Here is a 12,929-nt window from a genome sequence, read left to right as displayed (position 1 = left end):
AGCGACCAGGTCTGAATCAGGCCCTGTATTTGTAGTCTAAATGATGCGTGTCTGCATAAGTCACACTGTTTGTATCTCTCCCACCCCCTGATTTTAATGACCCCTCAAAGCTTAAATAACCTGTATCAGTAGAGATAACAAAATTGTGGATTCCCAGCTGTTGTGGAACTACAAATCCCAGCATGCCCTGTAAACCCCTCTTTTCCTCTGATTATCTACGAAAGAGGAAGGCAACCTCTGGATTCCCAACTGAGGTGGAACTACAAGTCTCAGCATCGCCTGCAAGTTTTATAGGCTCAAAATGAGGCAATCTGTTGGATCTCAGATAGCAGCTGCCATGGCGTGCTGGGACACATAGTTCCACAACATAGTTTGCATTAATCCCGGATCTATGAGAAACCCGGCTACTGCTAGCTGCATAAAGGAAGAGAGAAAAATCCTAATTAATATCTGTGGAAAACATGTTTTCTCCAGGATATCATTAAATGGAGCATTTGCTTTAGCAATAACAAAGGAACTATCTCAGCAGGTTAAAAGGGATCAGATGTTACAACTCCTTAAAAAAAAACATAAAACATTTGCACACAAGGGGGAAATGAAGGCTTTGATCTGTATTGTAAGCAGCATCAGACACAGGCCGTCTGCTGCTCTCTAGCGGCCGCTGAGTAGAATGCAGGAGCCATTGCGATGACACACACAGAATAGCAGCAATCACAGGGGGAGGAGGAGATCTGCCAAAGTGAGTGACTTGTTACAGCCAGGGGAGGCTTCTTCATCCATTCAGAATGAGTTTTTGCAAAAGCTACTCTGTCTGGGAGCGTGCACGATGCTGAGCTGCCAAGGAGAGTGCAGTCAGCAGCACATTACCAAGTAGGCTGTGCAGGGATATACTCGGGATGCAATGCTTATTTCCTCAGCAGTGGGGTTTGAAGCGTCATTAGGCTCGGGCTGGGGTGGAGCTGCTGCTATTGCTGCTGCTGTTGGAGCAGACAAGCAGTAGCCCCAGACACAGTGCCCATTCATGGGAGTTGCATTGGACTGAAAAGTTTCTCATGAGTTCCTCTGCTCACCCCTTCTTCATTCTGAGCTTGGCCAAGCTGGAGCTTTGGTTATGTGGCACCGGGGAGTCATTGCCCAGCTGGCACCTGCTGGAGGAGCTGACTTTGAAAGCAACAACAAGGTGGCAGAATGCCTGAGTCTCCCTCCCCAACCAGCCTGAGATCTGAGTCTTCTTACATGGAGAGGAGACTGTGTTAACATGACTTGGTACAATGAAAGCCTGTGGAACTATTCTGAGCACCAGGGAGATCACCTGCTGGATGGCAATGGGACGGAGAATGACACTTCTCTGGCAGAGGTGCTGGACCTGCAGGCTCTGAGTGTGGGAGCTGTTCTGGCAGCTTTCATCCTCTTTGCCATCGTGGGGAACATCATGGTGATCCTCTCAGTGGCATGCAACAGGCAGCTACAGACAGTCACCAACTATTTTATCATCAACCTGGCTATAGCGGACCTCCTGCTCAGCGCCACCGTGCTCCCCTTCTCTGCCACCCTGGAGGTCCTGGGCTTCTGGGCATTTGGTAGGATCTTCTGTGACATCTGGGCTGCAGTAGATGTCCTCTGCTGCACTGCCTCCATCATGAGCCTGTGCATCATATCCATTGACAGGTATGTAGGGGTGAAGCACTCTCTTAAATACCCAACAATCATGACCGAGAAGAAGGCTGTGGTCATCCTCATCCTGCTGTGGGTTTCATCCATGGTCATCTCCATTGGACCTCTCCTGGGGTGGAAGGAACCTCCACCACCTGATGACAGCCAGTGCAGCATCACAGAGGAGCCTGGCTATGCCCTGTTCTCCTCTCTCTTCTCCTTCTACCTGCCCTTGCTGGTCATCCTCATCATGTACTTCCAAGTCTACATCGTGGCCAGGAGGACCACAAAGAGCCTGGAAGCTGGAGTTAAGAGGGAAAGGAACAAGTCCATGGAAGTTGTCCTCAGGATCCACTGCAGAAGTGTGATGGGGGAGTCCACTTCCAGTTCCAGGGGCAAGGGACATACCTTCAGGAGTTCCCTCTCTGTCAGGCTAATTAAGTTCTCCAGGGAGAAGAAAGCTGCCAAGACACTGGCAATAGTGGTTGGAGTATTTATACTATGCTGGCTACCGTTCTTTATAGTCTTGCCGCTAGGTAAGTGACCAAAAATATCACTGAACGCCTATTTGATGCCCCCCATGTTCAAAAAAAAAAATGTTAGTCTGGCTTATTACAGATGTTGGATGGATACATTTATTGTGGTTGTTTTATAATGTGTTTTATTTTTCTTCTGCTCTTGTCTTCATACAGTAGTGAATACTTTTAGCTCATTCTGTTTCCTGTCCAGACAGATCTAGGATGCAGCGAGATATCAGTCATATGGAAGTGCTGTCCTCTGTCTCAGACACTTTAGCTGTACAAGATAAGAGCTACTGTAGCTTCTACATGACAGCAGTAGCCCATGAATTTGCAATTTACAGTTTTCGAACAGTTAAATTATATATATGTATATGCGCGTATGTATAGAGAAGAGAGAGAGAGAGAGAGAGAGAGAAAGTGGGACTGATACTTGTTGACACCTTAAGATCTGCAGAGCTCTAAATTCTGATATCGCCAAAATGTGATCTCAGCAGTTAAACACCAGAGAGCTCAATGCCCTGTCTGTACCAGGCAATCCCAACAAATAAAATGCAGGATATCACTGGTATTTCTTATACATACAATTATTTATTCATATGAATAAATAATTCCATTTCACTCTGCTCCTCGTTAATGTCCCTATTAACAGAAATATCTGGTTAATTGTTGATGAATAGAAACTTCAGAATTATTTTTGTGTTGGTTGATTAGCTTTACATTTAATATTAATATTTTAGTATAAAGCGCTTGTTTTGGAGCATATTTGGAGCATATTTTTGTTTTAGTCCTTGGCACACGCTGAATGTGACAACTGCGGAATTGTTCAATACCCCTGATATCTCTGCCTGTACTAGTTGTTAGTAATTATTACAGGTTATATGTCCCTTCAGTTATTGTTTATTTAGAAATGTGTAATTGTTAATGTTTCTCAATGTGTGTAATCACTAATTCTATAATTATTCCGTGGTCGGTGCTGGTCACCTACAAAGTGTGTCCTGCCAGCTTTCTGATGTGGCATCAGCGTAGATGTAGTGGAACTGCAAGAGCCAGCATGGCTTGACAAACAGCAGTTACAGAGTAATGGTGCATACACAGGGGCCGATCGTCGAAGATAACAATATCATTGAACGATCTCCCGGGTGTGCTGGATGATCCATATCGATCACCCAGCACACCACCAACCTGCCAACGACCCACGATCAACAATTGCAGGTCCCTATATCAACCAGGTTGGCCTGCATGCAGGGGCGATGGATGATATCGTTAACGTCCAAACGTGCCCGCGCATCGTAGGTCGTTGGTGGGTTGGAGGCACAGAAAAATGTACGCTATGAACGTTAACGATATGATCGACATCATTATCGTTCATATCGTGCATTTTAATTGTAACGTGTGTACGCACCATTACATATCCCAGCATTGCCTGCTGTCTTGGTAGGGCATGTTGAGACTTGTAGTGCCACAACAGCTGGGCAGCTGCCTACTGTATACAGTAAGTGTGTTTATGGGGGGGGTGGACCATTCTGTAGCATGAGATACATTTATGTTAAGGGTCTCCTAAAATGTCGTTGCAATATACTAGGAATATCAGGACCTAGCAGGTTTTGCATGTTAATTTTATCTGAAAGAAACAATGTGCAAGTTCCTTTGGTGCTCCTACCTACATCAGTGAGATAAAACCGTATAAAAGGGAGGGCAATCAGTGCTATTCCATTATAGCGCCTGTTTGTACTGTTACTGTGGATATGACTGGGCATTATATAATTAAAGAGTTGTTACAGCTCACAAATACACAACGGAATTCCTATCTCTATCTCTGCGTCCTCTTGATCGACCTATCAGATTCTTGACCTAACAAGCCTCTTTTTGTAGAGGTCTGGTGTTTGTTTGGGTTGGAAGGCATACGTAGTGTATTAATAACCACAGAATGGGGACATGCAAAATAAAACCGGTTTTCCCCTAGGTTCAGCCTGTAAGAATAATAATGTAGCCACATAGCCAAAAAGCCAGCTTTGCCCTTTGATTGTGTCTATATCAAATGTCTGCTGTGTAGTAATTATGATTAATGTTACATAACAGGTTGTAGTAGAACTGTTATTGTGCTTTTCTCTCCTCGCACTACAAGCTTTTCTTTATGTGGTCATTAATCCCAATCAGCGATTGACAGGTATATTTGGCGGAGAAAGACGTTCTCCGCTTGGTAACTCAGTGTGTCATGGATTAGCAATTACAGTGTTAATCCTCCATAGCGGGAATAACTCTGTATTAATGTGGTTCTCAGTTAGCCACCTCCATGAACAAAGCCAGGCCCAGCTGTGTGGTGAGTGGGCCTCATTTCTCCAAGAGCAAACTTTGGCGCCATGCAAAACCGCCTTTGGTAGTGACGTCTTGCGCTCGTACCTAGATTTCCGCTAAAGGTCGTAACGTAGGTTAGTGGAGCAAGATGGTTTGTTTACGGAGAGACAGAAGTTCTTACGGACAGATTTTGGATAATTAAATTGAGATAATCAGGTAGGGACAAAACTGACAGATACTGGGGGCAGTCACTAGGTGTACAGCATTTCAACTCCGCAAAACAATTTCTATGTTGCACCAGCTCTGAGCTGTTGGCAAGGCCGGTGCTACCATTAGGCAGCTTTAGGCGGCTGCTTAGGGGGGCCGGTCACTGGAGGGCGCTGCTGAATCCACACAAAAAAAAAAGTATATCTCTTTTAATCCTTAGATAGGTTGGGTTAGTGTGTGTGGGGGTGGTTTTATTGAGTGCTGACAGAGTTATGCTGCCCATCCATTTAATGATGCGGGGGACGATGGCACGATTACGACATCGTCGTCTCCCGCGGGATGAACTGCATACACTGAATGTTCAGACGTTCAGTGTATGCAGATCAATCATCCCCGAACATGGCAACCTGATGGCGGTCGTCAGGTTGACCATCATGTTCGGGCGATGATTGATGTTAAAAACGACCAGCGGGCGCGCGCATCGCTGGTCGTTTTTAACCTATTGCTGCCCGATTTGCGGGCGATTACCAAGCGATGGAGCGATAACGACTGTCGTTATCGCTCCATCGCTAGGTATAATCGCCTAGTGGATGGGCAGCATAAGTGTATTTGTGGTGGATTAATGAGTGCTGGCAGGGTGAGTGTGTGTTTAAGTGTGGGTAATTGGTACTGACCTATATTGGAGCACAGATGTGTGACATAAATATATTGGGGCATGGATGTGTGGCATAATGTATTGGGGCACAGCTGTGTGGCATATAAAAATGTTGGGGCACATGTGTGGCATATGTACTAGGGTAATATTTTTGACATAATTCGTGGCTATATGGCATACACTAATATTGGCGCACAGCTGTGTGGCATATGTATTGGGGCACAAATGTGTGGCATATAATGTATTGGGGCATAAACGTGTGGCACTCTATTGGAGGCATTGAAGTGTAGCATAATTCTGAATTGGGGATACAGCTGTGCGTCATACTGTATACTGAATTGTGGAACATAACATATTATGAATTGGGGGCAGTGTTATGAGGTACAGTATGATTTGGGTTCTCTGCTGTGTGGCATATTATAAATTAGCGTCACTAATACAGTATGTGGCATAGTATGAATTGAAGGAAGCAGGGGCAGTGGTTGAAATGTTGCCTAGGGCGCCCAGACACCTTGCATCGGCCCTGGCTGTTGGTGATTAGTATACGTTTAATGGGACGTGGCTTATGTCCTGCGGTTGCACATTAGTGTATCTAGGTGCACTTTGACCAATGTAAAACAACGCTGGAAACACACACGTGTAATAAGGACACTTCTGTTGTCCCCACACTTTTATGTAATAACAGGGGCTAGTTGCACAGTGGTAAGAGTTTGAACTTTTATGTGATATTTGCACGGGGCTCCTCTTGAGTTTGTTTTCCTACCCGCACACCTAGACGCACTTCTATTTCAAGGCAAGTAGTCTTCACTCTAGCACCCTGCCTCTGTCACAACCCGTGCAGTCCCTCTTTCCTGCCTGGGGTGGCGCTCTCTGCTGTGGTGCTTCTAGAGCACACTGGTATATCAGAGGTTTGCTGCATCAGCGAAGTGTGCTAGAAGCACCAGAGCAGAGAGAGCCAACCCAGGCAGGAAAGAGGAACTGCACAGGTTGTGACAGGTGCAGGGTGCTAGAATGAAGCCCAGGCAAGCAGGCAACTACTGAGAGCCGAGGGCAGACACGATCTTTGAAGTGGGCTGGGCGAACCGTGTAGGTTCAGTGGCGCAAAAAAACTAAAACAATTTGATGCGTGCCTAAAGGGCCTGCCGATATTCCCCTAGTTGATATCTGGCGAATGCACGTGTGTCTTAGCCGCAATGCGCAGACGCGGCAAATGAAATGCGATCAATTGTGAGTACGGTTGTGGTGAGAATTTATTCGCAAGAGGATTCCGTATTGCAGAAAATTTGGCGCTAACGTCTCAGTTCCAGCAGCTATTTTGCGCAATCAAACGATTACTCAGATGGTTGATTATGGAAATGTATGCGGCCATAGAGGGGATGAAGTCAGTGCATCATAGATGGTTCATGGTTTGTCATTTTATAGTAACTCTGTGTGTTGCCTGTTAAGCATTTACCTTTTATATGATACATTGGGACCCGTACACTTCAGCCCCTGTGCCAGTGAAGCTTGCACTCTATGCTCTGCACAAAGCAACACAGACAAACACATGCCAGGCCCGATATAGCTAGTAACCGATTTGCCTGCTGGTATGCTTTTGCACAGTCAAGACCCCGAGTGCTGTGAGGCAGCATTGTGTTAACCCCTGCACCACATTGAGGATAAATCTACACATTCCATATAATACACAGCACATATAGGATTGCAGGGCCTGATTTAGGGATTTACACAATGGCGATAATTACGCAGACGAATCGATTGTCAGCCATTGCGCATGCATGAAAGCCATACTGCGCACGCACAGGGATTGGTTTGCGATTACGTCCGCACAGCAGGTTCACTCACAAAGTGAGTGACAAGTAGTTACCGTTTGGGGGAGGTAGCGGGGGGGGGGGGGTGGCTAGGTAAGCATGTCTGACTATTTACATGTCGTTTCATAGGCGTGCATAAATTAGCCATTGCGATCTCCTCTGCGTGTCAGGAGAGTCGCAGTGTCTGAGGCAGGTCAGACAGATTTAAGCAAGCTACTGTATAATTAGTATTTCCTCCTGGGACAGGCCTGCGGTATAATTTACCTCAGGAAATTGCAGTTTATTACGTTCTGTAACATGTACGCTGAGGTGAGAATTGAGACGTATGACTCATACTGGTATTTCTACATTGCAAAGTGTTTTTTTTTTTTTTTTACTTGCAGCAGACAAATGAAGCTGCAATGTATGATCCCTGCCTCCCGACAGTCATCCATGTCCTTCTTCTGAATGTATGAGTGGGTGCAGGAGGACCCTGAATAACAAACAAAGCAATTCCTGACCTCTCCTCGGGAGATGAGTTTTACAAATTTTATTTTTCAACTAGTAATTAATATGCTGTAAAACTAAGGCCCCCATTTATCAACACCAGCGGAATTTTTCATTTAGTATCACTGTGATACAAAAGAAATATCCACTGGTATTTACCAATACTTACCCCTCCGGCGAAGGTCCAGCGAAGTCCTCCACGTCTGCGAGGTCCTCCGCTGAGCTTCTGGCAGTCTAACACGGGCAACGATGGGGGTCTTGTGAAATGCGCTTGCGCGACGATCCGTCTGCGTATGTGCATGACATGGGGGCCCGGCCGTGCCTGGAAGGCTTCGCTGAAGTCGGAAAGGCAGCACCGGGTCTCCATTGCCGGCAAAGGGGACCGAATCGCGCTCGCCATCTTACCTGTAGTCATTAAATAGCACAATTTTGCATTTGCAGGTCTCTTTAATGAACCATGAAAAGCCTTATCTCCGACTTTTCGCCCAGAGATAGTGCCTTATCCTACATATAGAGCGGTTAACGCCGGGTATAGCAGGTAACCCACGTCGGCAATAAGATTTACTGGGTTTCGCAAAAACACGGGGAAGCCTACTTAGCAAGGATTTTCATGGTAAATTGTGGCATAAGGCATCCATTAATTTATTGTGAAAATCCTTATAACCTTTTATGCTAAGCTTACTTCTAAAATAAATAACCACACTGACAACAACTGCTTGGTTCAAATCAGAATTAATGTATTTATTAATTGCAAATTTATTTTAATAAAAGAGGGTGGCAAAAGAAGGCGCTACCACAACCCAGCTCCAGCCGAAATACGTCTTACCACAAAAATGGGGGACGACTTAAACGCCCCCCCTTCCAATCTGCGTAACCTGCGCTGTGCGAGTCTCACCGCCCCTTACTTTGGCACAGTCTGAACGCATCCGCAAAGAAAGCACCCAATTTGTCCAACCCGCAGAGGTTGGACCCACTCGCCGTCCTTCAAAGGGGCAAGTTCCCCACAACGACCGCTTACGCCACATGTGGGCGCTGGTTAGTAGTGCCTTCCCGCCCACTGTTTTAAGAATTTTTAGTAAAGACAAACAAAAACACAGACAAACACACAGTTTTGGGTAGGGAGGGAGGGGATTCCAACTGAAAAAGAGGCTGAACCTTCGGCCTTAACTAGCAAAACCTAAATGTAACCGCCCCCTTAAACGCTAATTGGCTGACCGCAAACTAATGAATAAAAGGCCTCACAAAATAGAAAGCTGCCTAGCAACAGATTCCCTAAAACTACCTATCACAAAAAATTGAGGACTCATATAGTCTCATGCTTATACAGCCTTCATCTAGTCCTAGCAGATTTTATTTAGCTGTAGTCGTTACGATAATGGTAGCATTTCCCCGCACATTGGATGTCATCATTATTAGGTGTGGCTGTTCTTCCTCATAAGTCATTACAGGTCAATAACCGCCCATACTGAAATGCCTCTTATTCTGTATGCTGGGTATAATAATCCTGCTGGATAAGATTTCCATTAAGTGCTTGTATTTTGTGCTAATAAACGTAATCAGTTAAGGTAAAGAGTTAGGCAGGTAAACCACCTTGACCACAGTGAGCTGACCCAGATTGGAACACCCGCATACCACCCAACAGTTGCCGATTCCAGTCTTCGATGGGTGGCTTGGCCGCATTATAGGACTTTCCGGACCCAAAAAACACCATTTAATAGCCATACGAAGTGGAGGAACTAGTCTCAGCTGTGCACAGAAGGAGAATACCTTACAACCACCCTGTAAATCATTACAAACATCTTGATTGCTGAGTAGCAGAACTGTCCACTCAAACAAGGGCTGCTAAACACGGGACAATTGGGGGTTTGCACCCACAGCCAACTCCTCAGGCTAATAGCAGGGGCACCATTCTATGTTTTAGACTTTTTTGTTTTATTTTTTAACAGAACCCTATTCATGCAAGGAGCCATTGAAATAAGTAATGCTGCATTTTGTTTTGGTGTGGTTGGTGTTTCTTAATTAGGGTTACAGTACATTCATTTTACAGTAGCTTGACAACATAGATCTTCCGAATAGGGCTTCAAGCAATAGTTTTTGCTGGCTAGCAGTATGTAAGCAGTATTCTCTTAATGCTATCACCATGGCAGGGGCAGGCAACAGAAAGAAAAACGCTTTCATTATTTAAAGTGTTATTTTGAAAACAATCACAGGTTGGTTTTTCTCTCTGTGATTTAAACATTTGCTTTAATTTTTTGTGGCAAGTCGGGTCACACATTACATGAGAATTTGCCACCACACTGGCGTGCTGCCATGGCGAGTTCAGACGGCCGCTACCCCAGCAAAGTTATATATGTCAGCTTATCGCCGCATATTCCATAATAGAACGTTTAGAGATTCATTGCAGCTAATCTGCGATTTACCATTATTTTAAAAGTAATACCCTGAGTGATGAGAATTTGAATGTCCATTTGCCTTGTTTAAACGGGGGAGAAGGGGGTGGGGGATGACAACGTTTTTAGTAAAAAAACGACAGTAAAAAGGTTACAATGGTAAAAAATATAGTAGAAATAAAAAAAACTTCATGTAAATAAAACAAATTGCAGCATTCACTTTTTGTTTTTTTCCCAGCTTCTCTATTGGATAGCGCCATCCTAAGACAGCGCAGGGCCCGGAATACAGAGCATGTTTCAGTCAGCGACCCAGCGGATATGTCTCACATACAGTATGCTTGTATTTCTTCTCATTGTCAGGGAGTCAGAGATGATAGTGGCGGCTATTAGCTGCATGATAATGAGACAATAGGGGCAGCACAGTAAGTCTCCCAGGTATTCACAGCTTCCTCGCTAACTACTACCCCACAATAATAGTTATTTCATTTATTATTAGCACAAGTACAAGATTGTGTCTCAGTGCATGTAACGCTGGTATAGTGCACACCTCACCCGTGCCCCGGGCACAACACGCTCATCCTCCTTTAAAGTTATTCCAATTTACGTGTTAACAAGAGCATTCCTGTAATGCAAGATATAATAATTAATGACTATGCAGTGGCATTAGCCAGTTTCTGTCGTTACACGTTGTGACTGAAGGGAAATGCACTAATGACCACATGTGATGAATTCTCCGTACCATCCTTGTTTTTCTCATAGGGCCTCATTTAGGGGCCTATACTTTCAGTTTTCAGAGTTTGCTGAATATCAGGGGGTCCTATCGGACCCCTGAGGATGAATGGCCCGGTAACTAAAATATGCGGAAACTGCTGTCACATTACACAAGACTATTTGTCAGGTGAAACTCTTTATAGATGTCCTTCATAGTTTTGCATCCAGGGCACAAGCAAATGTACGGCCACCTTCTTCCTCACAGTAATATCCTTGCCGCCTGTTATCAAGATCTTTGCAGTTCTTTATCACTGTCTTTCGACCTTCCCTTTAGCATTCCGTCAGCTGAAGTCTCACAAGGCTGCTTCATATAATTTATTTCCTGACAGTGTTTGTCGTTATTCCCACATAGGACAAACATCAATCGTGTTCCTGGGTACAATTATTTTATTTTATTTTTATTTAGTATTTTTCTAACTTATAATGTAAAACAGACAATTGAACAGGCCCAAAGCCTGAATTCAAGTGTTTACATGCTGACCCTGGCTGTTTACTCTTCCTTTTTGAATTACCACAGGGCTCATTTCTTTGAGGGCCTGTTATAAATAATATCCTTCCTGACCTAATCTTGACAGATAAGGTTTACCGAGGGTCGCAAACAAGAGCGACGCAGCGTCTGTTTTCAATTATGTCGTAAAATTGTTGGAGCGGTAATTGAATATGATAGAAAACAAAACAAAAATAAGTCCTAATCATTTTGAACTTGACAAATACTCCATTTGGATTTCTACTTTCACTTTTTAGAAGATATTTTTAGATAACTTAGGACGGTCACTCATGGTTGTAATCATGAGGTAACATTGCTTTCAATTCAAGGGTACATATATTGTCACGCGTGTGGGTGATGAAGCATGAAACTATCATACTTGATCTAGCCACCTATGTGCAAGCCACCCTTACCGTCCCAAGCCAGTATCGCCCAATGCATAATTTACCACTTTAACGTCTGTTGTGGTATATCCCTGAGCAGGGCCGAAACTAGGGGTTGTACAAGTAATACCGTCGCCCCTGCAGTAGTGCAATGGTTCCCAAAATTGGTACCGTGGCACCATGGTGTGCCTCAGGGCACTTGCAGGGGTGCCTCAGGGTTGGTAATCTGAGACCAAATCAAATTATTTATGATCAGTGTGGTAAGCAAAACCAGTGCCGGTGGCTGGCAATCAAAAAATATGTGGACAGACACCAGCACAACCCTGTCTACCACCCCATAACTGAACCTTAGGATGATAGATAAGCACAATTGACTGAATTTAATCTTTTTTTTCTAAATTTCTCAATAAGACATTTTTTGGCCTAAGGGTGCTATGAAAAAAACGCTGATACTCTAGGGTGCTGTCATTCAAGAAAGAGTGGGACCATTGCAGTAGTGCCACTAGCAACAAATGACACCCGTATCCCGGACATGCCTGGTAAATCCTGGTGATTATTTGCTTTATTTCTCTCTGAGAACAGGAATTTATTCAGCATTTTCTAAAACACGGTAACATTCGTAGCCCACTTGCATAGTAGAGCACTGGTAATACAGTTTAGTATTGAGGACAGGCATTTTGGCTTTTGAACTTGTCTGCTCCCAGTTGAGTCCACCTCATGTGCTGTAAATATGGGCTGACCGTTCTCTCCAAGAACACCCCTTTACCTGCAGCTGGGGTCCATAGATCTGTAATAATAGTATTGGGGATGACCTGGTTAAACTGCATCACGTGTTGGACTAACGGCCGCCAGCACCACTGCTGTGCAGCTTCACATCCTGTACACCCAGGGCCCAGCGTACTCCCAGGCGGTCGGGATGCCAGTGTTCAGAATACCGGCGCCAGAATCCCGACAGCAGACAGAGGGCCTGATTCAGACCCACTCGCGAGCGCAAAGCGCTCGCAAGCGGGTCGATGGTCGGGCAGTGTGCGAGCCCCGGAGCGAGTGAGAACTTCACTCGCTCGGGGCTTGCAGCAAAACGGGGTGGCTGTCGATGTTGATCGACAGCTCGCCTCGTATTGTAGGCGGGTCGGGGGGGGGGGGGTGGTTGCACAAACGGAGGTGTTCCTGAAGGGACGCCTGCCATTTGTGGGCGGCCCTACTGACATCACACATGATGTCAGTAGTGAACTTCCTGCTCTATTAGAGCAGGAAGTTCACTGGGGCTTGTGGT

At 45.0% G+C, this 12,929-nt stretch overlaps 1 protein-coding gene across 1 annotated transcript in view; it reads left to right on the top strand.

The window, feature by feature from the left end:
- Nucleotides 1–850: 850 nt before the first annotated feature.
- The window catches only part of ADRA1D (adrenoceptor alpha 1D), a 194,648-nt gene continuing 182,569 nt past the window's right edge, over nucleotides 851–12,929 (top strand). Inside the window, exon 1 of the mRNA XM_088448929.1 lies at nucleotides 851–2,189. Coding sequence (XP_088305055.1) covers nucleotides 1,259–2,189 — 931 coding nt within the window. The 5' untranslated portion in view covers nucleotides 851–1,258. The remainder of the gene's footprint in view (nucleotides 2,190–12,929) is intronic.

Source organism: Taudactylus pleione, unplaced genomic scaffold (genome assembly GCF_031769625.1).
Source record: "Taudactylus pleione unplaced genomic scaffold, aTauple2 ptg000472l, whole genome shotgun sequence".
In the NCBI taxonomy this organism is placed as follows: Eukaryota; Metazoa; Chordata; class Amphibia; order Anura; family Myobatrachidae; genus Taudactylus; species Taudactylus pleione.
This window is presented reverse-complemented; position numbering and strand designations above follow the sequence as displayed.